The sequence below is a fragment of the Rosa rugosa genome, chromosome 1, assembly GCF_958449725.1.
Source record: "Rosa rugosa chromosome 1, drRosRugo1.1, whole genome shotgun sequence".
NCBI lineage: Eukaryota > Viridiplantae > Streptophyta > Magnoliopsida > Rosales > Rosaceae > Rosa > Rosa rugosa.
The window spans coordinates 9,770,952-9,797,309 of NC_084820.1; the positions used below are offsets into that span (position 1 = coordinate 9,770,952).

The window sequence follows — 26,358 nt, forward strand, 5'->3', positions numbered from 1 at the left end:
CTTGAGCGTTGAGTTTCAGCTCAATTGTTCTTCGTGTTCTTGTAATTCATATACATATATAGTAGAATTATTTTCAAGAACATTGGGCGAACCGGAAGAGTGAGATCGTTGACATTGTCACACACATAATGTTTAGGAATAAGCTGTGGATCGAGTAATGAAAATTGGAAGTGGTCTAGTGATCGCTCTATGCCAAGCCGGCTTGAATAAAGAAATCTTTCTGAAAAAACCCACGTGAGCCGGCGGCAGTGCAAAATTCAACAACGTTTACAATAATGAAGATTCAAGCAATTCTCACTAAAGATGTCAATGATAGTTACAGATTAACAATAAACTCTTGTTGAAGATTGAGAGCCAAACTATTCCTTTTCATTACAAGGGGGTGCACTATCGTGCAATAAACTAGTTATTGTACTCTTACAATGTTTTATAGGATATCGCAAACAAAATGTGTTACAAAGCTAGCAATACATGACAGGTTCAGTACACCGAACTGATAAACAATACATCACTGAACACGGCAAGTAACTTTGGCAACAAAGAGCTGAGGCGCAGCAAAGTAGTAGGCTGCTCCAGAGTCTTTCCAATCTCACTCAATTCCACAAAATAGGTCCAGGTTGTGAAACTAGAAGGTGAACTGCAGATTCAGACAGAAAAAAAAAGAGTATCAGTGCTACAGTCATCCATCCATATAGAGTGATATAAAGCAAATTAAATGACCATCATTCTCTGGGAAAAAAAAAAAAGGCCTCTCTTTTTTTTCTCCTCACGGCAACATTACAGTATTATAGTTGTTATCATCTTTTGTCTATAACCACAGAGCATACATACTTTTGCCGAATCAAAAAGGCATATGAAAGTATTTGGATGCATCGCTAATAAAGTATTTGGTTGCATCGCTAATCAAAAGACGAGAGCTTGAACAAAAAAGACCTTTGCTCTCTCCAGCTTCAGAAAAGGTTATTGCCTTAGCGAGTGCTCCTGTCATCCTTATCATCCTTTTCACTCGTTTGCGGGGTGTACTGGCTAGTAGATGATGGGGAGTACCCTGGCTGACTGGGTGAGTATCCAGCACTTGGACTGCAAGGCGAAGTAAGAAGAGGAATTTAGGATTCTGGAATGTAGGTTCCAGATGGGTTGCCAGGATTAACAACTGTGACAAGTTTTGGGGTTGGTTTTGTTTCTGACAGTGTTTTCTCCAACCAGTCTGAAAGTTAAGAAAGTAGCATGATGTCAAGAGAGAAAATTCGCTAAAAAATGTCAGAAATATCACATTTGTGTCTAGACTCCAAAAAACAAATTAAACTCACCAATTCACTTGCTAGAAAATTTATTCCTCCCCTTCCCACCCTCTATTTAATTTGTCAGATATTTATATAAGAGCTTAACCCCATGTCCCCACCCCATACAGAAGATGCAACATTTATATACCTTTAATTATGCACTGGACCAATCAGACATTCCAACGAATAGATCCATGATCAATAGTCCTAAGTGTCAGAATTGGCATGCCTACCATAACATGTCCAAGTTGGGCTGTTCAAATGCATCAATCATCCCATCCTAAACTTAGGGTGGTGTATTGTTATTTAGCAACTCAGATAACAAGCCTTTGACTGCTTGTACTCCTAACACACCAGACTACCCTGTCTAACACAGCAAGGTTATACTTATATCCAGGCCTACGGAAGAAAATTATTACATGGAAGTTCAGAAATTTGATGTTTCTTTTACGTTTTTATGCAATTAGAAGTTCATGAAGCTTCTCACCTGCATCTGGGTAAAGTGTATCTGGTTGACCATGACCCACAAGTATATTAGTAACTCCAGTCATCTGGAAGGACATGTAGGCATTGAAGTAGTATGGTGCAAACATGACCACAGAGTCTCCATGACAACGTAAGAACAAGGTTCACAAATGCCTGCAGTTATACAGTTATCCAAGATTTTTGGAACTCAGTGCTCTGCAAGTAGAAGATTTACTTTCAAAAATTAAATGAGTTCCATTAAACTCATTATAATCATACTGAAAGAGGATGAGCAACTAAATTTTATTATAAATAGCAAAGATGTCCATCAGGTTTCATTCATCTAAAATTCTCTATCTGTATCAGAAGTACGTACTACATGCAATATTTCGGAGAAAATCAGAAGATATAAATCCCCGGAAATATACTAATTTGTACTAGTGAAAGAGTAATCTTAATCTTAACAAAATTAACCACTTATTGTATCAGGAAGCAAAATTTTTCCTTATTTCTGTTGCTATGTTGCACAAAATTATAAATTAATACATTGCCACAAAGAGCTTTTTAGTTATTTTTTTAGATATTTGTCTTTTCTGATACTTTCCACAGAAATACACAACATAAAATACATAGGTTGCATTTTCTGATTCTTTTATTTTTAGATTTATGCTAGTTTTTACTTTTGAATAGTCGGTGGCTTTATGTTATTAACAAGTCACTGTCATTATCTGGTAGGATTAGTTGGGCTTTGTCCCGGTTGATGCACCTTGTGTGCCTCGTCTGTTCTGGCTAGGCGACGAGTTCCTTACTTCATCAAATGGCTGGATCCTCCTAGTGGAAGGATAAAACTAAGAGCTACTGGATTGATTTTATGACGGCAACATAGTCGGAAAGTTGATAATAATAGTAAATTATGGCTTCACTACGCAATACATTTCCAATATGTTACCACAATTATAAAGAGGATGGAGTAGCCAACAGAGTACTCTTCGCTAATTGGTGCTTGTTAGAATACATATGTTTAGTTGAGACGCATGTTATTATCTCAGAGTGTTCTCTTGATGCTTATTGTATTTTTAGGTTCAGGCACAATGTCCCCCAATGTTCTACGATTTCATTAATGATCAAGGCTTAAGGGCAGCTATACCAGCCCTATTTCAAAAAAAAAAAAAAATAATAAATAAAATAAAATAATTACAAGTATGTGGCTCCTTGAGGCCTTTTAATAAAATTACTATCGAAAAATGGGTACATGCTCAGGTTTGGATAGAAAAGGTCACAATTAATGGAGAGGGTGGTGTAAATTGATAATTTTTACCAATTTCAGGATGTAAATTTTCGCAATTACAAGTTTGGAGTGTATACTGACAATTAGGACCAAGTTTGGGAGGTATTTTGATAATTACGCCACAATAAAACTAATGAGTATGTGCTTTGAGAACCCCTGATAAAATCAGCATCCGAAAATTCATATTCAGGTTTGGGAAAATTACATTCAGAAAGTACAACATCTCATAGTCAAGGGTGTACCCAAGAGAGTCAAAACTTGGTAAAGGATTTCATATTACTTATGAGTAGACCTTTGGGCTTAGCTGCGTAATTTGAAGAACAGCCCAAAACAAATTATGTATACAGTTCTAAGATTCAAACAACTTGTTTGCAAACCTAAGTTGCGCAACCCTGAAAAGCTAACGTAAGCCTGAACACTGACATAAGCACAATTGACCGTACAAGCCCAATTTCACCAAATATTTCCGGGATACCAACATGAATGAAAGTATGCACCGACCGTTATCGTCACCACCATATAACAATCGGCCGACAACATTTACTACTAACAATAATATCTCACCTGTAAAACAAAATCCACCAAAAATAGAGTACAATGCTGCTGCCACCAAGTGCAAGCACTAACGTCAAACCAAACAACACCACAATGACTTCCCGGTCTTCTCCAACATAAGCCCATATGACTGGAACTAACTACATATGTTATATCCCAATACCCAAACTTAACTGTTTATCGATCATTAGAATAGTTAACTGTTTAGCGATGCTAAAATATTTAGGGACAAAAAAAAAAAAAAAAAAACTCTCGGTTATACTCTGTTTCCCCAATTTCCTTTTAGAAAACCTCCTTCTCTAAAAGTCGATCTGATCTATTCATAAAAAAATGGACCATGTGGCATAAGCCAAAAGACTTTTACCACGGAAATAACTTGAGGGAACCTCCATACAATTTAAAAATCCATTCTTTTTCTGTTTGTTTTCAATCCTTGGCTATAAAATGGAACGAGGAAATTTAGAGCAACAATCTTCACGTTAACTTCTTAGAAAAACTAAAAGGTATACAAAAACATAAGCATTGAACATCCACAAAATAGTTAACTTATAACTTATATACAAAGGACTTTAGGGTTTTGTAAGATTAATATTTTGTGGAACTCATCATTATTAATATAAAGTAATTACCTTAACAAGTTACTGACTTAAGAATAAAGTGACTGAGATTGTATAATATAATCCTGTTACAATATGAATATTGTATAGGTAAACTATATTAATTAAGGAAACTTAATAAACATGAATATTGAGTAATTAATATTGATAAATAATATAGAGGAGTAATTCTTTTCATAAACTCTAAACTTGATATTAATCTCTAAACTTGAATCCTAATATATAAGTCGAGGTCCTTGTAACGAGTTCTATAGTCATTCGCCCTCTTGAGAGATTACTCAGACTTAGAGACTTGGTTAGGGTTTTGTAAGATTAATTTATTTTGTGGAACTCATCATTATTAATATGAAGTAATTACCTTAACAAGTTACTGACTTAAGAATAAAGTGACTGAGATTGTATAATATAATCCTGTTACAATATGAATATTGTATAGGTAAACTATATCAATTAAGGAAACTTAATAAACTTGAATATCGAGCAATTAATAGAGGAGTAATTCTTTCAATATTAGGATTCTTCCCATATTAATCTCTAAACTTGAATCCTAATATTAACCTCTATATAAGTCGAGGTCCTTGTAACAAGTTCTATAGTCATTCGCCCCCTTGAGAGATTACTCAGACTTAGAGACTTGCTGAAGACCAGGACTTGCACTAATGACGTTCGACTCCTCCCCACATCAGGTATGTGTCTTCTGTTAATATGCCTTTGGTTCTTGTGTTTGTGTAATATAGGACAATTAATCTTTCTTCAAAACACATCGAAGTATTAGGTATTAAAGGAAGCTATCTATCTCGTCAAACTCATGATCTGCAATACTGCAACCATGTTCTATGGAATTAATTTGACTTGCTTTTGCCCCGTACTTCTAGATTTCTACTTTGAAATTCAGAAAGGAAGCAAGGACAATTAGAAGGAACTTTTAGGGTTTAGTAACATTCTTAAACGCTAAACCCTAAACTTTCAACCACAAAGCATTATCGATGCAGGTAATTAGTTAATTGTGTGCATTTTATTTAGGGAAAAAAGGCAGCAAGGAGAGAAGACTAGCCAATGACTCTGATCGTGTTAAATCTGAAACTCTTGTAGAAACAAGTAGAATATAACCTTCTTGTTTTCTTGAGAAACAAGAGTATGCGTAGCTTAATAGAATACATGTAAAAACAAGACAATATCTGTGGAAAGCAGACCAGAGAGAAGATGAAATTAATTGCATAAACAAGTCAACTATAGTGGTCATTTAAATGTTTGGATTTGAATGGTTGATTCATTTGGTAATATGAGTTCAAATTATTGTGCTCTTGCTGCCTGAGACCCTAGTTACAACTGTTCACTCAACTCATCCGTAGTACTGAACTAGAGGCTAACGTATGTGCTTGCTAATTTCTCAAGTCTAACATCTACATGTTACATGTAACATTTTTTTTTCCTAATCTTTCTATACACTTGGCTAGGTGAATGTCTTTTCCAGTATGTCCGAGCTGGAGAATTGCTTGAAGATAGTGAATGATGATATTCTTCCTCTAGCCAATGAATGCTTGAAGAAAGTGAATGATGGTATTCTTCCTCAAGTCAATGAATGCTTTTTTTTTTTTTATCAATTAAATAGAGGATTAGGCGATATTAGTTCCTCTGCGACAGCCGATATGGGGTGACTGGCACCCACCCACAATCTCAAAAGAAAGGGGGCCATCGCAACCGGGAACCCACCGCCCATCCCTCTATTTTATTTTATTAAAAAAGGAAAAGAAAACACAAGAGGAGAGAGGGGGACAAGAACCAAAACCTCTTTGAAAACAAAATGAAATAAAGTACTCAAAGTGAGCACTGAGCTAAAATAGTTACGAACTAATGAATAGAGCAATGAATGCTTGAAGAAAGTGAATGATGGTATTCTTCCTAAGGTCAATGATCAAATTCTCCCCAAGGTTACCGAGTGTCTTGACAAGGCTTCAAGTATCTTATCTATGATGAAGACTGGAGCAGTCTTGGGTGGGGGATTTGCGGTATTTTGGGCTGTTCTTGTGATCTGGGAGAGGTGCTTTCCACCTCCACCCCCTCCACCACCAAGAGATTTGTTGGTCTTGCTCTATCCACTAACACCACCATCAGCAACTCCCTAAGTTGGTTTAGGATATGTCACCGAGATATGATTAAGTTCTAGGCTTTGGGTAGGCAGATACTTTTGTGCGATTTGATTCATTTCATATAATATCTATTTGGGCATAGGTACGGTATGTAGTTGAAATTTCAGGGCTGAGGTCTGATGTTCTCTTTTGTCAGGCTAAAATAATGTTGTCCGAGTAACAAAGGCTATGAAGTTTATGAAATGAGTAATTTTCTTTAAGAAATGCTCACCGAGACTCTTTATGTAATGTTTGTAATGATATTATGAGTCTTTACTAATTCCATTAATTGGTTGAATGTATTACAAATTCTTCGGTATTTTAGTCCAACAATTTCATGAGTCTTTACTATTTCCATTAACTGGTTGAATGTTTACGAATTCTTTGAATGAAATTGTACTTGAGATGATTACTGTTTACTCCAACTTGGTATCGGTGATGAGTTAAATGAGTTGAATTTTTCTCTATGTAATTAACCCTGGGATGTGAATTACATGTTTATAATGAATAAAACAGGGCATGAGTCAAATGAGTTGAATTTTTCTGTATGCAGTATCATGCATTAATGCTATTTTGCTTCAAACAACAACAAGGGCTTACTTACAATGTCATTTTATGGTTGATATTAGAAACGAATTGCACGTCGAATTGCACATGAATTAGATATAGGTTTATGAGCTAATGGACCCTAGATGAAAGGTATGCTTATTTATGTACATCTATATACTGTTTATATATGTAGTCTTCCTTGAAATGACCGGAAGATGCTTATTTAGTTCTTAATGGTTATCTATCCATACACCAATTAATTATCTACTTTTGTGTTGAAACATTTCAATTTCAATTTCATTTTCATTTTAAGTTACAAGACTAGTACTGCTTAACTTTTCTAAATCTATTTCCTACTCCAAAACTCAATTTGATTCCTGTCTTTACCGAAGACTAAATTAGGAGCGATATGATGAGGTTACCGTGTCGATCTTAAGAGTATCAAACCACAAGTCACAAAGATATATAAGAAGGTGATGTAGCTGTAATTGCTTCTGCATGTATCATCAGTGTACTTTTAATCATTGTTCTGTTCTTTGAGCCCTCTCCATTTTTATGTTGATGCCTACTATTTTCTTATTCTTCAAGAATTATGTTTGCCTTTACTCCTGCAAGTTGTTTTGAGCTATTTTGGCTTATGTTGTATTTATGTTATGGTAGCTTTGGAATCTGACGATGAAGGCTGTGATAAGTTTTGTGTTAATTTCAGCTTTGAAGTGTTGATATTATTTGTGTCCTAGATGTTTTTGGCCTTTTGCTTATGATGTTGGTCCAAAAGCATTTCCCCTAGGAAAGGACAGTGTTTCTGCATCAGATGCTGTATGGATACATATTAGCATTTTAGTTATGCTATTCATTTACTAAGTTTATGAAGATAGGTTAGAAACTTTCTCAAGTGGGATTTGAACCATCATTAGATAATGTCAGGTGGTAAACATATTTGTCTCTCTTAATGACTGCATGTTTCTTATGCTACACAACCGACGTAGTGTAAGACTGACAATTCTTACCATCTTTTATAATATCCTGGTGACTTTTTTAGTTTACTCCCCCATGCCACCTCCAGGTTTCTTGTAGCATATCTGTAAATTTACTCATACTTGAGTGTTAACTAATTTATGGTTGAAGGAGTTTTTCAATTTCATTCAAGTTTAATGTGACTTATCTTCTGTCAGGACATCTTACTTCCAAAAGTCAATTATATAGCTTTTGGGCGGTTCTGCTTGACATGTTGATTTGACGAAGCTCTATGGACAATAACCGACCCCGAGCACCCCCACATCTTGGAGATATGCAAAGGTTTTAGATGATTGACTCAACGGTCATGTCTCAATCAAATGTTCTCAAAAGGCATTTTAGTTGGCTTCCCGCTGTCTTATTCGTGACCCAAAGGCTAGACTTGATGCTTGAAGTGATGAAGTCTCTCGCCAACCTGAAGGACCTGACCCGTTCCTCAGCTCACCTCCAAGCCTTGCAAGCAGAGCATCCGGATTCCATTCCAAATTGGCAAATTCTAAGAAATGGCGTTGGACTGCAAGGTGGGTTTTCGAGGAGTGGACAATGATCTAGACACCGGTCTCTAGCTACCAAATGGCCTGTATGCCTCACCATATCAGCATAACCATCCATACCATCTTATTGCCAGCTCTGCAAAAGCTATCGTGAAATCATGCTAAAGTGCTACAGCATAATCGTATGATTGCACCAGATGCGAAAACAATGTTGTACTGATGTGGTCTTTTTAGGGGCGATATTACAAGCTAGGTTTACTTTTGCCTTTTGCCAGGCAGCTGCAGGTGGACTTCCATATATATACAGCATAGCATAGAATATCAACAAAGAAATATTTACAGCTTCCATTGTCTTTGTAATTTTAATCATAGAAAAGAGCCTTTGTAGCTACATTTTGTGATCTAAAAGTGATGGTTCTGCAATCTGATATTTTTCTTTTCTGTATCATCTTCTATTTGATGAAAGAAATTACAAACAAATACCTAAAAACTCCAGGATGCCATACTTCAGGGCACTGCTGCTTAAAAAAAAAAAACTAATGAGGGAGGTACGTCCTCTGAATCGAAATTTTACACGTACATCAATCAACCAAAAACAAAAGTTATACGCTCATGCCTCTTTCACCTGACTCTATTAGCGGCCAACAATAGGCAGCCAAGAACCTACAGGATTGGGAATAGAATCCATGCATCAGTTCAATATATAAGTTGGATTGTGGTGGATGTGGTCACACACATTAATTTGCATATCAAACCTATTAATTCTCCACATATTTCACAATTTGGCAACTTGGTTTCTTACTGGTTCACAATGAATTCTTGAATTTCAATTCCTGCATGTCCATCTCTGACTTTAGTGAAGACACCAGGACTGTAGTTTCTATGCACTTCAATTACTGAAGAAAATATAGATCGTAAAGTAGGATAACCGAAGTTTGAGGCAAGAAGAGCAAATGATTCAAGAATTTGAGAAACCAGTTTCAGATGATAAAAGTAGACCTGTTTTGGGACAATACTAAGGCAACTGTTTCTGCGTTGTCTACAATAATGTGTAGAGTGTTTGATCATCTAAATGCCTCTGAAGCATGAAAAAGTTACCAATGAATATCAATATGAAAGTTCATCAAACAGAAAAACTAAGCAATTCTACTACCGAAGTTGACACGAGTAGAAAATGGAAGGCAACAAGCAATGATGGTATGGAAATTGTCTTTTAGATGATTCATCACGTTAGTTCATTAGTTCCCACTCAAGCATCCACTGCGAAAAGGGGGGAAAAAGGAAGAAATCTGAAAACCAATGGTTAGCAACCAATGAACTAAAAGTCATCGTGATGGGTCAAATGAAACATTCATCTGTCTGAACTATGCATAAGCTTTACAAGGATCAAATTTCATTTCTCTCCAAATGAAACACAGCTGACATACCACCAACATAATACACTATTTTTTATTGACCGACAAGAAGAAACTGAAAAGAAATGCTCAGAAAACCAGTTCCAATAGCCAACCTCTATATCTGAATTGAACAAAGGAACAAACTCCCAAGATTGAACAACAATAAATTCATCACGATTGAACCCAAATTGAAAGTTGCACCTGAATTTGTCCGATGAGACCGCCTGTAATAGCCAGCCTCTTCGTATCATGCCTGCCAGCTCTGTATTCCATTAGAACTAAGATCCATCAGCTATGGAAGTACTAAAATGTCTGAAAATGCAGAATTAAGCATAAGAGTGAGGGTTTAAAGGATTGGAATCCAAATCACACCTCAAAAAGAAGCTAGAGCCCAACCCAGTCGGGGTTGAGGTGGGTATTCCACAGAGTCTTAAGATAGAGATGTCAGAAATTGATCGGGGATATAACATACAAGGAAACTGGGTTCAGAGAAGGAAAATTTAAGTTCGGTAATTTCGGCGGGACATTGTTTTGGCGCCTTTTCTCCTGTTGATGGACGCGGGCCCTTTTTGAAAATCGATTCTAAAGTTTCTCTTTTTAATTGAAGTTTAGTATTTTCAATCAATAACAAACTATCTATTATTCTTCTAAATTTTTATTTTTATTTTTATTTTTCTTTAACTTAACTAATTTTAAGATAAAATCTTTAGAATTGACATTTCAATGGTTTCTAATGAATTTTTTCTCCTCCGTCGTTTTTGGGTGCACAAGTTTCACTAAAATTATCTACGATTTGACATAGTGAAAACTATAGGATAGTTAAGAAAGCCTAGTCTGCTAGGATTGAGAGCTCAGCATGAATTTGTGATACGTAGCAATTTACATGCGTTTCTAGTTCCAATTACCTTGAAAGTAGCGAATACTCGAGCATTATTTCATAGTATTACTTTGTTTTCTTCATTTGTAGGAAATTATGGTAAAAAAAGAAAAAGGAATTGATAGAAAGAGCGATTTCGAGATCAATTTTCGACTAAATGACAAAAAGTCAACTAGCTGACCATTGGGTCGACCGAGCCAATTCGGCTCAAGACCAAAGAAGCCCAGAAGTGTAGACCCAAGCCCATTTTTGTATTCAAATTTCAAATTCAAAATTGATGTAATTAATGACAATAATAATTAGTAGACCACACACATCATGGTCAGATATTTATTTGTGTTCACACTAGACACACACTACACTTACCCATTTACCCTTTTTTATTTATTTATTTTCTATCTAGTATTCTAGTCTTTTCATTTTACCTATTTCTCATTGTATTTGAGCCCTTGGATCTAGAGTACAAGTTCAATCTTAACTCTTGAACCTAAGTGGGTATTTAAGCAACTTTGCACACTCATTTCACAACTTTAAGACCCATTTTTCAACATCCCAGGCCTTTTGGCCGAATTTGACCCTTCTTACCTCTTCTTCATCCCACATTCTTCAAATGTAAACTTGTAACTAATTGCTCATATGTGCGATGCCAGCTTTCCTCCTCGAGTCCTAGCCTTAATGGTACGTTGTTCTTAGGCATGCACACTACTGGCATCTTGGTTGTTGTCCTCGTCCCTCTGCTCTTGCGTTCATGAGGGAAGGTGCATGGGTTTTGCATACTTCATCCTCGAGGGTTCTAATTCTTAGTATTTATCTCAGTCAGGTTACTCTCTATAATTAGTTCTGGTTGGTCGTGAATCATGATCGGATTGAACTTTGCTCTTTTTACGGCAGAAAAAGTCACATGCTACTCTGCAAAAACAGTTTTAGCCAAAATTAATTGTTGCAATATGTGATTCTTACACAATCAATTAAGAACTCAAGATAAACTCCGTCGATAAGTTAGCAACAATGCCTCACTCTCTCCCGCCAACATGGTTCTATAAGCAATCTATTGCATAGAAATCAACTATAAGTGCAGAGATGAATCAGATCTTGGATTGAAGATCTCCAACCACCAGACGTGCTTGGCAACACCGCCGCTCCATTGGGTTTGCCGAGTTTTGATCAGCAAATCGCTGACCCTCGGGATTAAACTGAAAATTGTTGATTTGTTAATGGGTTCTTGTAAAAAAAATCTAGGATTAATGCAAAAGACGCAAGGTTGGAACTTGGAAGAGATGAAATTTTTTGTTTCTAGTAAGAAGAGATGACTAGAAACTAGGCATAAATAAAATATGTCATTTGACGGAATTACCGTCATAAAATATATGATATTGCTCAAATATCTTCTATCTTAATGGAAAACTTAACGGCGGGCATCAAAATGTATGACGGAATAGAAGTTGAGGTACCAAAGTGATAGTTTTGAAACTTGAGGTATCAATGTGTCGAATGGTCTATAATTGGGGTACTATTTGTGACATTTTTCCAACATCTAATTCATTACGTATGTTGTTGCCTATTTTCTTTAGAATTATGGATGTTCATCTATCAGTGTCGTTAATTGTTTTTGATTGCATCTTCATTCACGAAGAGGAGAAGAAAACTCTAGAGCAAGATAGTATATTCCAACAATGATTCTTTATTTTTTATATAAATATCTCTTTTGATAATTTTAACATATCAATAAAATCTGATATTGGGTTTATGAAAAAAGGACAATTCAATAGATGTGTATTTAGTATTTAGAGGTGTGTGAATAAAATTTCTTTTTATAAAATCTTACCAAACAAATAATCAATCCATAAGGGTAATAAAAGTGATTTTATGCCCCCAAACCTCAAAACTCGAAACGTCTTTAACTATGTTGTTAACCTAGCTAGATGAGAAGGTGGTGGCCGTGCCACTAGGAAAATGAAGCCTCAAAACATTATCGATGCTAAAATATTTAGGGACCAAAAAAAAAAACCAGCAAAGAAACTCTCGGTTATATATACTCTGTCTCCCCAATTTCCTTTTAGAAAACCTCATTCTCTAAAAGTTGATCTGATCCACTCATCAAAAAATGGACCACGTACGTGGCATGGTTACTCTGTTTCCCAATTTTCTTTTAGAAAACTTCCTTCTCCAAAAGTCGATCTAATCATCTTAAATCTGCAACTCATGTTCAAATAAGAAGAATATAATATCACCATTTTTTTTTTCTTGAGAAACAAGAATGTGTAGGTTAAAGGACACTAGCCGTTAAAGGTGGCGATGCAGACCACACAGTTGATGAAATTAATTGCGTAAAGAAGTCAACTAACGTGGTAATTCAAATGTATATAAGTCAACTGTGTGTGTGTGTGTAAATATGGTGCTCCCGGGTGCATGAGAGTCTAGTCTTGTTCAATCAACTATCAAACTCCAGAGGCTAACATTCTTTTCTAATCCTTTCTATACATTTTCCCAGATGAATATTTGTTCTACTCTGTCCGAGCTGAAGAAATTCCTGAAGACGGTGAATGAGGAAACTCTTCCGAGGGTCAATGGTCAGATTCTCCCAAAGATTGAAGAGTGTGTTGATCAGATTCTCCCAAAGATTGATGAGTGTGATGACCAGGCTTCAACTGTGCTATCTATGATCAAGAATGGAGCAGCCTTCGGTGGGGCAGTTGCCATCTTTTGTGCTGCTTTTGTGATTTGGAAGAGATGCTTTCCACCTCCACCTCCTCCACCACCAAGAGGTGTGGTGGTGTTGCTCCATCCAACACCTCACACTACTACACAAAAACATTCAATGACATTTGAAAAACGTCATAAAATGGTTTTCATGACGTTTTTCAAACGTCATGCAGAACGTCGTCTCTACTGGTGCCATCTTATGTGGCATGAATTGATGACAATCCGAAAACGTCATAGAAAGTATTTCCATGACGGTTAGAAAACGTCATAGAAAGTTTTGCATGACGGTTAGAAAACGTCATAGAAAGTTTTGCATGACGGTTAGAAAACGTCATAGAAAGTATTTCCATGACGGTTAGAAAACGTCATAGAAAGTTTTGCATGACGGTTAGAAAACGTCATAGAAAGTATTTCCATGACGGTTATAAAACGTCATAGAAAGTTTTGCATGACGGTTAGAAAACGTCATAGAAAGTTTTGCATGACGGTTAGAAAACGTCATAGAATGTGTTTCCATGACAGTTAGAAAACGTCATAGAAAGTATTTCCATGACGGTTAGAAAACGTCATAGAAAGTTTTGCATGACGGTTAGAAAACGTCATAGAATGTGTTTCCATGACAGTTAGAAAACGTCATAGAAAGTATTTCCATGACGATTAGAAAACGTCATAGAAAGTATTTCCATGACCTTTTTTAGTTGCCATTGAAAAATATTTTAATGACGTTTTGTGAATGTCATGCTCATATGTTCAATGACATTTACAAAGTGTCATAAGACAAATAAAATTTTGAAAAAAAAAATTATTCAGTTTATTTAATATTTAATTAGAAACAAATATTATATAAATCCAACATCAAATATATCACACATTGTTATCGAATTCAAAGCACAAAATACTTATATATATATATATATATATATATATATATATATATATATAGCTGCTTATACTATTTCAATTCAAAGTTAAAAACAAAAAAACAAAACTAGTTGCATATACAATTTCAATTGTCAGAGACAATGTACTTAATCGGCCAAGCAACAGTACTTCCAAGTGCATCTTCCATAATCACAAATTCGGGTTGACTTCGATAAAATACAGCACCAGGCATGATAACTTCCTCAATAGAAATTCTATAACAGTCAGGTCCAAGTTTGTAGCCATGCACTTTTGATTCAGGGTGAATATCAGAAATGTGTCCTCTAGCCACTACTTCACTTGTGCCCTCCCAATTTAGCAACTTGCACTTATCGTTAATAGAAAGTTGGGTGCTATCTTGTCCTGACTACAAAATCCAAAATGAGATGTACACAATCCAAAGTTAGCAACAGTTTCAAAACATGTTCCAAAATACAGAAATATTACACAATCCCATAAACATGTTTTGGGGCTGGATACTATGAGGAGAAAGTTTACACAATCTCATAATAGACCAAAGCACATAACACAAAACCTCACAAAGCAAATCAACCTTAGAACATCTAAAGGAGCATATCATATTTCACCAAAGCAGCAGAACACAAAACCTCACCAAAGAAAAACACAAATTCCAGTAAATATTTCATCAAATGTCATGAAAACATTTTCATGACGTTTTCAAAATGCCATAGCCCTATGTCATTCATGACATTTATCAAACGTCATGAAAACATTTTTCATGACGTTTTACAAACGTCATAAAAATTATGGCGGTTAGAAAACGTCATCAAATAGTAAGACATATAATGACGTTTCAAAAACGTCATAAAGTTAAGACGAAATTTTCATCAATGACGTTTTCTAATGAAAACGTCATAAAAAGGGTATTCAATGACGTTTTCGAACAAATGTCATCTAAACATTGTCATTAAAAGTCATACTTGTAGTAGTGTCAAGTAAGCTTTGGGTATGTCACTGGGATATGACTAAGTTCCAGCTTTTTGGCAACTAGATTATATCTATTTGGGTAGGTAGTTTTTGAGGTTGATGCTCTCTTTTGTTAGGCTCAAGTCATGTTGTCGATGTAACAAAGGCTATGAAGGCTATGAAATGAGTAATTTTCTTTAAGAAATGCTCACTGAGACTATGTATTGTTTGCAATGATTTCATGAGTCTTTACTATTTCCATTAACTGGTTGAATGTTTTACGAATTCTTCGGTATTTTCGTGGGACGATTTCATGAGTCTTTACTATTTCCATCAACTGGTTGAATGTTATACGAGTTCTTCGGTATATCAGTTCAATATATAAGTTGGATTGTGGTGGATGTGGCACACACATTTGCATAGCAAACCTATTAATTCTCTACATATTTCACAATTTGTCAACTTGGTTTCTTACTGGTTCACAATGAATTCTTGAATTTCAATTCCTGCATGTCCATCTCTGACTTTAGTGAAGACACCAGGACTGTAGTTTCTATGCACTTCAATTACTGAAGAAAATATAGATCGTAAAGTAGGATAACCGAAGTTTGAGGCAAGAAGAGCAAATGATTCAAGAATTTGAGAAACCGGTTTCAGATGATAAAAGTAGACCTGTTTTGGGACAATACTAAGGCAACTGTTTCTGCGTTGTCTACAATAATGTGTAGAGTGTTTGATCATCTAAATGCCTCTGAAGCATGAAAAAGTTACCAATGAATATCAATATGAAAGTTCATCAAACAGAAAAACTAAGCAATTCTACTACCGAAGTTGACACGAGTAGAAAATGGAAGGCAACAAGCAATGAAGGTATGGAAATTGTCTTTTAGATGATTCATCACGTTAGTTCATTAGTTCCCACTCAAGCATCCACTGCGAAAAGGGGGGAAAAAGGAAGAAATCTGAAAACCAATGGTTTGCAACCAATGAACTAAAAGTCATCGTGATGGGTCAAATGAAACATTCATCTGTCTGAACTATGCATAAGCTTTACAAGGATCAAATTTCATTTCTCTCCAAATGAAGCACAGCTGACATACCGCCAACATGTAATACACTATTTTTTATTGACCGACAAGAAGAAACTGAAAAGAAATGCTCAGAAAACCAGTTCCAATAGCCAACCTCTATATCTGAATTGAACAAAGGAACAAACTCCCAAGATTGAACAACAAAAAATTCATCACGATTGAACCCAAATTGAAAGTTGCACCTGAATTTGTCCGATGAGACCGCCTGTAATAGCCAGCCTCTTCGTATCATGCCTGCCAGCTCTGTATTCCATTAGAACTAAGATCCATCAGCTATGGAAGTACTAAAATGTCTGAAAATGCAGAATTAAGCATAAGAGTGAGGGTTTAAAGGATTGGAATCCAAATCACACCTCAAAAAGAAGCTAGAGCCCAACCCAGTCGGGGTTGAGGTGGGTATTCCACAGAGTTAATTGTGAGAGAGATAGAGATGTCAGAAATTGATTGGGGATATAACATACAAGGAAACTGGGTTCAGAGAAGGAAAATTTAAGTTTGGTAATTTCGGCGGGACATTGTTTTGGCGCCTTTTCTCCTTTTGATGGACGCGGGCCCTTTTTGAAAATCAAGTCTGAATATTTTGGGGTGCAAAAGTACGTTTGAATAAAGAAATCTTTCTGAAAAAACCCACGTCAGCCGGCAGCAGTGCAAAATTCAACAACGTTTACAATAATGAAGATTCAAGCAATTCCCATTAAAAATGTCAATGATAGTTACAGATTAACAATAAACTCTGGTTGAAGATTGAGAGCCAAACTATTCCTTTTCATTACAAGGGGGTGCACTATCGTGCAATAAACTAGTTATTGTACTCTTACGATGTTTTATAGGATATCGCAAACAAAACGTGTTACAAAGCTAGCGATACATGACAGGTTCAGTACACCGAACCGATAAACAATACATCACTGAACACGGCAACTTTGGCAACAAAGAGCTGAGGCGCAGCAAAGTAGTAGCCTGCTCCAGAGTCCTGCCAATCTCACTCAATTCCCCAATATAGGTCCAGGTTGTGAAACTAGAAGGTGAACTGCAGATTCAGACAGACAAAAAAAAAAGGAGTATCAGTGCTACAGTCATCCATCCATATAGAGTGATATGAAGCAAATTAAATGATCATCATTCTCTGGGAAAAAAAAAGGCCTCTTTTTTTTCTCCTCACGGCAACATTACAGTATTATAGTTGTTATCATCTTTTGTCTATAACCACAGAGCATACATACTTTTGCCGAATCAAAAAGGCATATGAAAGTATTTGGATGCATCACTAATAAAGTATTTGGATGCATCACTAATGAAAAGACGAGAGCTCGAACAAAAAAGACCTTTGCTCTCTCCAGCTTCAGAAAAGGTTATTGCCTTAGTGAGTGCTCCTGTCATCCTTATCATCCTTTTCACTCGTTTGCGGGGTGTACTGGCTAGTAGATGATGGGGAGTACCCTGGCTGACTGGGTGAGTAACCAGCACTTGGACTGCAAGGCGGAGTAAGAAGAGGAATTTGAATGAGCACTCGCCACATTTTTTTGGAAAATTAAAGATGCATACATCAGTATTCAGGACAACTCATGTGTCCCAGTTTACCTGTACTGTGGAGAACTTGGGCTGTAATCGGGGCTCACTCCAGAGGTATATGGGCTGAACAAGACAATTTCAACATCTTTTACCACACTACCAAATATAAAAGTAACAATACACTCCATTATACTAAATAGGACACTAAGATTACCTGCCGGGAGTGTATGAGGGGCTAGAGGGAGAATAAGATGGTGATGTGGGAGAATATGACGGTGATGTGGGGCTGCAACAAAAAAGAAAAGAAAAGTTAAGCACATAATTGTGATAATTGGGAAAGGCTTAGATGCAGCAAGGACTTCAATTGACTAAGAAAAAATTCAACTCATCAGAGCTGATCAGTCAACCATACTAGGCATTCTTTGTGATGCCACAAATGAATTCAATGGAAGTTAGATAGCTTACCTGTAATTTGGAGAGGTAGGACTATATGGGCTAGCTGGTGACAATCTTGGACTGCTCGGAGAGTAAGCTACCGATGGGCTATATTTTGCAGAAGGAGGATTGTAACTTGGAGAGGTAGGGCTATAACTGGGAGAGGTTGGACTATAACTTGGGGAAGTAGGGCTGTAACCAGGAGAAGTTGGGCTGTAGGCAGGTGAAGTTGGGCTGTAGGAGGGGGATGTTGGGCTGTAGGAGGGGGATGTGGGGCTGTAGGACGGCGAAGTGGGGCTGTAGGAGGGGGAAGTGGGGCTGTATGAAGGAGATGTTGGGCTGTATGATGGTGAAGTGGGGCTGTAAGCGGGGGAAGTGGGGCTGTATGCGGGGGAAGTCGGGCTGTAAGCGGGGGAAGTCGGGCTGTAGCTTGGAGAGGTCGGGCTGTAGCTTGGAGAGGTTGGACTGTAGCTTGGAGAGGTAGGGCTGTAGCTTGGAGATGTAGGAGAGTAAGACGGACTTGTAGGAGAATATGCCGGACTGGTTGGACTATAACCTGGAGAGCTTGGACTATAGGTTGGAGAAGTGGGACTATAACCAGGGGAGGTGGGGCTGTAACCTGGGGACGTGGGGCTATAACCAGGGGACGTGGGACTGTATCCAGGGGAGGATGGACTGTAGCCAGGAGATGATGGGCTGTAGCCTGGAGATGAAGTAGGAGAGAATGCCATTCCACCAACATAGGGAGAAAACTGAGCATCTGAGATGGGAGACATTCGCATATTTGGGCTCAGCAAATAATTAGGTGACATCATTCCATCACGATATGGAGTTCCTGACACTGGAGAACGCGATGGGGTCATGCCAAAATCAAGGCCATCCATATAACTAGGCAGCTGGAGTTCAATAGCATTCTTTAGCATCTCATCATTGAGATACAGGGCACAGTCTCCAGTCCCAATTGGTGCCAACTGGCCTAGCATAATGTTTTCTGTTACACCCCTCAGATGATCCGTTTCTGCAAAAACAGAAGCATCCAGCAGAATATCCACAGTTTCTTCAAACGAACAACGCATCATTGGGCCGGTATCATTTCTATTGATACCATGACGAGTAATGGCCATCAAGTGGCCACGATACGTCATGGTATCACATAGGATAGCCAGATGGCGGTAGTTCACATAAGATCCATCAAACGATATGACAACTCGCAACTCATCCAGCAAAGACCGGCGAACTGCCTCAATCCCAAGAACTTCAATAATTTCAATCAAATGATTGCTTGTCGTTCTCCTAGCATCAACATCATCATGGCACAGGACAGCTAAAAGATTAACACCCTCTGTATCCAACATCCACTCTTGCTCCGCCTTGAATCCTTCATTCTGATCAAACTTGTTAACTTTACCATGCTTTATGAACACTTTGTTGATATCTGGGATACCTCGAAGAGCCATTTCTGTAAGCATGTTACTTTCAATCTTCTTCAGGAATACATCATCTTCAGCAGATTCATCTTGTGATTCCCCTTTAGGAGTTTCCTCATTCATGATACGAATTCGAAGGATCAACTTTTCGGCATTGTCATCATTAAAAATACAAGTTAAATCACCATCAAATTCAAGGTTAATCTTCTCAGCAATGTCAGCCATGCTCAATTTCTTATCCACCATCATTTCGCGATTCAACTCAATGCGAAGCAGCCACGGAGAAATTTTATCGGGGTTGACCTCTTCATCTGGCATTTCGTAGTAAGATCTCACAAAATCAAGATCCTCTTCTATTAATGTGCTCATTGGATCTGGATCATACCATACTTCTGTAGCCTGAGTAACACTTCGTAGGGTAGTGTATTCCAAGGCACACTGCACATTCTTGGCCCTCTCCTTGGTTTTATTAGCTTCAGGCTTTAAATAGACAGACAGAGATGGTGTTTTGATCCTCTTAGCAACATTAATAATTTCCCTCAACCTGGGAACACCTAGTGTAACATTTTTTGCACTCACACCAGCATAATGGAAGGTATTGAGGGTCATCTGAGTGGCAGGCTCACCAATAGATTGTGCAGCAACGCAACCAATCATTTCACCAGGCGCTACCAGTGATTGCAGGAAACGTGACTCTATCTCCCCAATAACCCACTCAAATGCTTCACGAGTAAGCCTGTACTCCTCCAACACCCTTTTACTTGCGAAAGTGCTGCGAAGCAAAATGTTGAAAAAGAGAGTTGCATTCTTTTGGGCTTCAACACTCAACAAATCATCACCAGGAACAACCCTCAGCCTCTCCTGGAGTTTATCAATAGCCTCAACAATTTCCATTGGATGCATATCAGAAGTCCTCCTGAAGTCAATTTTAAAAGTTTTTTGTGCATTCCAAATGAGCCTCTTCAGGTTAACAGGCAATGGCCAAGAATTATCACCAGTGACAGCAATCTCTGTGCCAAGTTGAAGCCTATCAGTTTCAAGTTTTGAAACTTCTGCATCAAACACATTGCGGAACTCTCTAATAGTCTTTAGATCCTCAACATGTTCAGGCAACATATAGTCCGGATTCCAATTTTCATCATCAAACACATAGGCGAAAGTCTTGTCAAACTCTTTCTTCTTCATTTTAAGAGAATCCAGCTTTTGTGATTCTATCCATACAGCATCCATTCCATCTTCTCCATAGAGAAACTGTATGACGTCCCCCAACGAATTTCTCACAGTCCCATCATATTTAACCATAATATCCTCCATAGCCTTCACCAGTCTCCTCTGGATATACCCAGTCTCGGATGTCTTAACTGCAGTATCTATAAGACCTTCCCTACCTCCCATAGCATGAAAAAAGAACTCCTGTGGAGTTAGTCCTCGAAGGTATGAATTCTCTACAAAGCCACGACTTTCTGGTCCATAGTCGTCCTTAGTGAAGTGGGGCAAAGTACGGTCTATGAACCCATATGGGATTCGTTTACCCTCAACATTCTGCTGTCCCACACAAGCAGTCATCTGTGATATGTTGATAAAACTTCCCTTAGAGCCAGCTGTAACCATAGCCTTAAGATTGTTACTCTCAGACAAACTCTTCTGAGCACTACTTCCAGCATCATCACGAGCCCTATTTAAGACCTGAACAAACATAGTTTTTATTACTAAACTGTTTGCAGCTGAACCAGAAGAAATTGAAGAAAAAAACCATCTAAACAAACCTGATTCACTTTGTTTTCAAAGGAATCCATCATAGTTCGCCCCGGTTCAGGCTCCAGGCTCTTGGATTGGGCTTTACTGATAAGTTCTTTCACTTCATTTTTTGCCTTGGAAATAGTTTCATTGATCTTTTCCATCGTTGCTGCATCAGCAATTGTATCTCCAATTCCAATACTAAATGCATTCTGCAACAGCCAGTAATTCACAAGCCACTGGGTATGACCAAGGAATTTGCGGGCAGCATCTGGACCAACCTCTTCCCTGCATGGCAACACAATTCAACTCATAACTTTCACGTCTTTATCTCATTTCAATTTTGAAAAAGAAGGCCAAAATCTAACACAACAAAACATTCAAAAACTTTTCGTTTTTCAATCCCAGCTTTAGACGCCCTAACAAAGAGGGAACTGCTTTCAAGAATCAAATCAGGGGAACCTAAAGTTAAAAATGCTTGGCCTAATGGCCTCTACTAAATAAAAAGAACATTCTGTATGAAAACTAAAGAACGACAAAAATGTATTGCACAACTGATAGTGAAACACTGCATACCATATGACGTGTATAAGACTTCCAGTAGATGTCCCAAGTGCCTTTTTGCACAGAGTTCCAGAAAGTAACTCCCCCTTTTCTATTCTAACGTGAGTATCACCAGGGGTAATGTTACCAGTTTCTGACTCAGAGTGCCACGCTGAAGTTCTCTGGAGATTTATTTGCTTTGGTATTATAAGATTAAACACCTGTTTCCCAGTCCAAAGAGGCCGTGGTTTCAATATTGCAGGAGCAGGTACTTTTCCATCAAAATCCTCCCACCACATCAAGATGTTCATGAAAACATCCTGAAAAAATGGATGAGAAATAAGAAAAACATGACAGACACCTCGTAAAATATGGGAAATAACACCAATATCACTGTACCTTCTCTATGAAGGTATCCCTCTTGGTGATCTTACGACAACCCAACAGGGTATCTTGGACTATTCCCATCACAGGACGATTTGATTGAGGGGACACAATGCATTTGGGCACCATCATGAGCTCCAACACTTCTGCCCTAGTTTCAAATGACTGGGGAACATGCATATTCATTTCATCCCCATCAAAATCAGCATTATAAGGCGAAGTGACAGATAGATTTAATCGAAAAGTTGAGTAAGGCATGATTTTGATTCTGTGCCCCATAATAGACATTTTATGGAGACTGGGTTGACGATTAAAGAGGACAAAGTCTCCATCATTCAAATGACGCTCCACCTAGGAAAATAATAGAGGTTCAGAGTAATACTTAAAAGTTTAAAGAGAAACGACCAATATTAAACTTATCAGATTGAAAAAACGGTACCTTGTAACCAAGCTCCAAATGATGATCACTACTTTTCTTCAAGTACCGCAGATCAAGCCTTTGCCCATCATCTCTTATTATATACTTTGCACCAGTTTTACCTGGTGGAGGATGGGGCCCGTACTCAACAAGCTCCTTCAACCTATTTTAGTGAAAGAAAAAATTCCATTAACATAAGACTAAAATGAAACTGCATTATAGTCGGAAAGATGAGAAAAGAAAAGAGAAGATTCACCTTTCAATATTATAAGGAGTCACAGTTTCAGGGTATGTGAGATTCAACGCAATACTCCATGGTACTCCTAATTGATCAATGTTAATGTTCGGATCTGGTGTAATAACCGTACGTGCTGAGAAATCAACCCTCTTCCCCATTAAGTTTCCTCTAATCCGACCTTCCTTCGCCTTAAGCCTACTACAAATTGATTTAATAGGCCTCCCTGATCTCTGTGTGGCCTGTTCAGAAACAAAAAGATTCAGAACATGCATATAAAGAAGTGTTAATGGTTAACACAAATGTAGGTCTACGTATATTAATAAATCATAGCTCCAATACAGAACCAGTTTTCAAGTTAACAGGCAGCTACATACCCTTGGTAGTCCAGGCAACTCATTATCAAAATATGTAGCTATATGGAATTGCAAGAGCTGTGCAAACTCTGAGATGATATGAGCGGGTGATCCGTTTCTTTCCTGTCTCCTCAGATTCTCGTTGTGGCGGATAATCATGGCCAGCTGATGTGTTAAATCATCCTAAACAGCAAATATATGATGTCAGTGAACAGCTCCAAAAAAAAGAAATAGAAGAAAAATAAATAAATAAAAATCCAAAACTAGATTCTGTCTTCAGCGACTATTATCAGCTTGCAAACAATAGCGAGAAAAAAAAAAGACTTGCCTCACTCCTCGAGGAGGTGTCCATCATCACAGAGGGTCTCACAGGTTGTGGAGGAATAGGAAGAACTTGTAAAATCATCCAATCTGGACGTGCATACTTGGGGTTCAATCCCAATAATTGGCAATCTTCATCACTTATCCTCTTCAACACACTAAGAACCTAAAGCAAATACGACACTGTGTTAGCATCATGAAATATAAGAGTCCGGTGGAAGAAAAAAAATCTACTAAATTGAACTTGGTTTTACACACCCTTTCAGCGGTAAGGGTCTGCTTCCTTTCCACAGGTTCAGGAAGCTGTTCCTGGTCATCACTCTTCTTTCTTTGGGCTTTGTACTCTGCAACCATCTTCATACCATCTATAGAGAGCTTCGGCTGCTGAGCACCACAGCCACCCCGACTTTTCTTTAAAGGTTCGTCCGATTCTTGCACATCAATCTCATCACCGCCTTCACACTTGGTTTTGTTTTTGCACGCGTCCAAAATTTTCTTTAGCCTATTTTTTGGGTTCTTGATTCTCAAAGCTGTCTTAAACTTGTGGTCCTCCTGCATAAGTGACAATCACATAAAACTCATTAGGGTGCCCCTCAAACATCCAAATTTCAAATCCCTTTCAACACAAAACTTGCCAAAGGTCCCCAATTTCATTACAAGCTAAACCCTACGCAATTCGGTGCTTCAATTTTGTCATGTAACTAACACAAGAAACTAAATCCTTAAGCTCATGCCATTCCAAATATAGTAACATCAATAAGACTCCGCTGGCAATCCAATCAAAAAAGGTACCTCATCAACTAGGATTTTGGAGCAGTTGAAGCAGACGCAGCGCATTATAGACAACACAGTCTTCATGAACCCAATATGAAACATGGGCTTGGCCAGCTCCAGGTGCCCAAAGTGACCCGGGCACTCAGCCATGTTGGCCGTGCAAGTCTCACACTTCATCTTCCGGTCAATTGTCCCCAGCCGAGGGTCACTCAACCCCGCCGTCTTCGGCTTTCCCCCCAGCATTGTCTCACTGTGCTCAATCTGCACCACAGACATTTGCCTCTGCCAACCAAAAAAAAGCACAAATTTAGAACACTATTGAATCAAATTCAAAGTATCTTTCTCAGCTCTGAGAAGAAAGAAGATGAGAAAAAAAAAAATTTGAGAAAGTGAGGAGCGGAGAATTACGATTTCGTCGGGGCTCAGTATGCCGAACTGGACGCAGCGGACCTTGGCGACCTCGCACGGCGAGAAAGGGAAGCGAATATCCATGGTGGCGATCCAATTTGCGAAACCCTAGGGTTTTCAAAGGGCCAAGTTGAATTGAATTTCAGTGTCAAAATTAGTCTCAGAGTGTTACAATTTTGTTGTATTTTTTTGATTTTGAATTAAACGGGTGTTTGTATGGGGAGCGAGAGGAGATCGAGAGCTCTCGATTCGCTCTGAAACTTCTCTACAAAAGAGATTCTCGGTAAAATTGTGAGATTGGGAGCCCCGAGGGTGTATTTATAGACGAAGAGGGCGAGGAATGGGGGACTACCGACTTTAAGAGGACGAAAATGCCCTTTGTGTTAGACCAAAATTATGTCCGTGATATGCATGGCGGCGAGGTGGAAATAGGAAGGTCCTGATTTGTAATTTTACTGCTATGGTTTGGGATGGCTAGAGTTGAGTTTATTGGGTAAGGTTTGGGAGAAAGCCCAAAGGGTATGAGTTTCACTAAGACGGCCCAAACTAGTGACCATCTAACCCAATTAGGAACTAGGAACAACAAGGCATCATGTTATGGCTTCACCCTTCACCAAGTTTGTTATAAACGGAAACCCACTATTAAAATCAAGTGGCATGCTCACCTAAGTGAACATTTTTTTAGGATAAATGAATCTGAGAAAATAAATACATAGTTTAAGTTGTTATTTACAGCTTTTACATTTAATACACGTGATTTAAATTCATTTATCCCTCATGTTTTCTTAAAATTATTGATTGGATGAGCAGGACTGTTAAATCAAAATCTAACTGATCATGAAAAAGCACAAAGGAAGCCTTAGCAAATCTAAAACCTTCTAACTCAAGTTGTTAAAATCAAAACCTAACTAGTCATCAAAGTGGACAATCAAAATCCACTAGGTCATGGAAAAAGGCAAGTAGAAGCCTCATATAGTAGTTTTTGCCTTTTGGAACCTTTTCAAAGGAAATGAGAAAAAAGCGTTTCAAATTTTTTTTTCTTTTTCTTTTTAAATTAGCTTTATTTGATGAACCTAAGACTTAACAGTCTTGCACAATACTATTTGGTCTGATGGCGTAAGTTTTTGTTTGTACCTAATTTTGGTAAATCGGCCCTTAAATCTTTGGCAGATAGATAAGGAAAATATGGTGCTTTTATTGTTGATACCCAATAAAATTTCATATTTATGAGATTTTATTATATATTAACTTTTGGAGAAGAAATGAGAAAAAAAGAAAATAACGGCGATAATTATTCTTCAGAATAATTAATGACGAGATTTTATTGAGTTTGAAGGCATTGGAGACAGTATTGCACAATTAAGAGCAAAATAATTCTAATGGCGCCCCAAGAATAAGGTTATTATGGTTCGATTAAGGAATGAAGCAATATGGAACATATCTTGATTTCGGTCATTAAAACCGAAATATTCATTTTTCTTCCTAAATATCATGT

General features: G+C 37.7%; 2 protein-coding genes across 3 annotated transcripts; both read right to left on the bottom strand.

Annotated features, from left to right (window-relative positions):
- Positions 1-266: 266 nt before the first annotated feature.
- On the bottom strand, positions 267-25,147 carry LOC133715870 (DNA-directed RNA polymerase II subunit RPB1). Of its 2 annotated transcripts, none has more exons than XM_062142565.1 (15): positions 24,864-25,147; positions 24,474-24,737; positions 23,940-24,233; positions 23,689-23,847; positions 23,382-23,543; positions 23,026-23,246; positions 22,791-22,932; positions 22,367-22,702; positions 22,001-22,287; positions 21,454-21,712; positions 18,291-21,373; positions 18,040-18,111; positions 17,895-17,948; positions 934-1,080; positions 267-637 (listed from the first exon to the last, which is right to left on the bottom strand). In XM_062142565.1, the coding sequence occupies exons 1-14, from the start codon at positions 24,945-24,947 to the stop codon at positions 969-971; spliced, it is 5,529 nt and encodes a 1,842-aa protein (XP_061998549.1). In that variant the 5' UTR covers positions 24,948-25,147; the 3' UTR covers positions 267-637; positions 934-968. The 2 variants fall into 2 exon arrangements, with proteins under 2 accessions (XP_061998549.1, XP_061998542.1); XM_062142558.1 differs by lacking the exons at positions 267-637; positions 934-1,080 and adding exons at positions 16,977-17,343; positions 17,639-17,785.
- LOC133745808 (uncharacterized) lies at positions 14,294-16,738 on the bottom strand. The gene is made up of 2 exons (XM_062173945.1): positions 16,496-16,738; positions 14,294-14,662 (listed from the first exon to the last, which is right to left on the bottom strand). The coding sequence occupies exons 1-2, from the start codon at positions 16,565-16,567 to the stop codon at positions 14,381-14,383; spliced, it is 354 nt and encodes a 117-aa protein (XP_062029929.1). The 5' UTR covers positions 16,568-16,738; the 3' UTR covers positions 14,294-14,380.
- Positions 25,148-26,358: the final 1,211 nt, after the last annotated feature.

Excerpts from the sequence above, each read along its gene's own strand:
- LOC133745808 (XM_062173945.1), bottom strand. The coding sequence starts at position 16,567 with ATGGAATACAGAGCTGGCAGGCATGATACGAAGAGGCTGGCTATTACA. Across the intron at positions 14,663-16,495 it reads GTCTCATCGGACAAATTCAG|TCAGGACAAGATAGCACCCA; the intron begins GTGCAACTTTCA and ends TGGATTTTGTAG.
- LOC133715870 (XM_062142565.1), bottom strand. The coding sequence starts at position 24,947 with ATGGATATTCGCTTCCCTTTCTCGCCGTGCGAGGTCGCCAAGGTCCGC. Across the intron at positions 24,738-24,863 it reads TACTGAGCCCCGACGAAATC|AGGCAAATGTCTGTGGTGCA; the intron begins GTAATTCTCCGC and ends TTTGGTTGGCAG. Across the intron at positions 23,247-23,381 it reads AGTTGCCTGGACTACCAAGG|GCCACACAGAGATCAGGGAG; the intron begins GTATGTAGCTGC and ends GTTTCTGAACAG.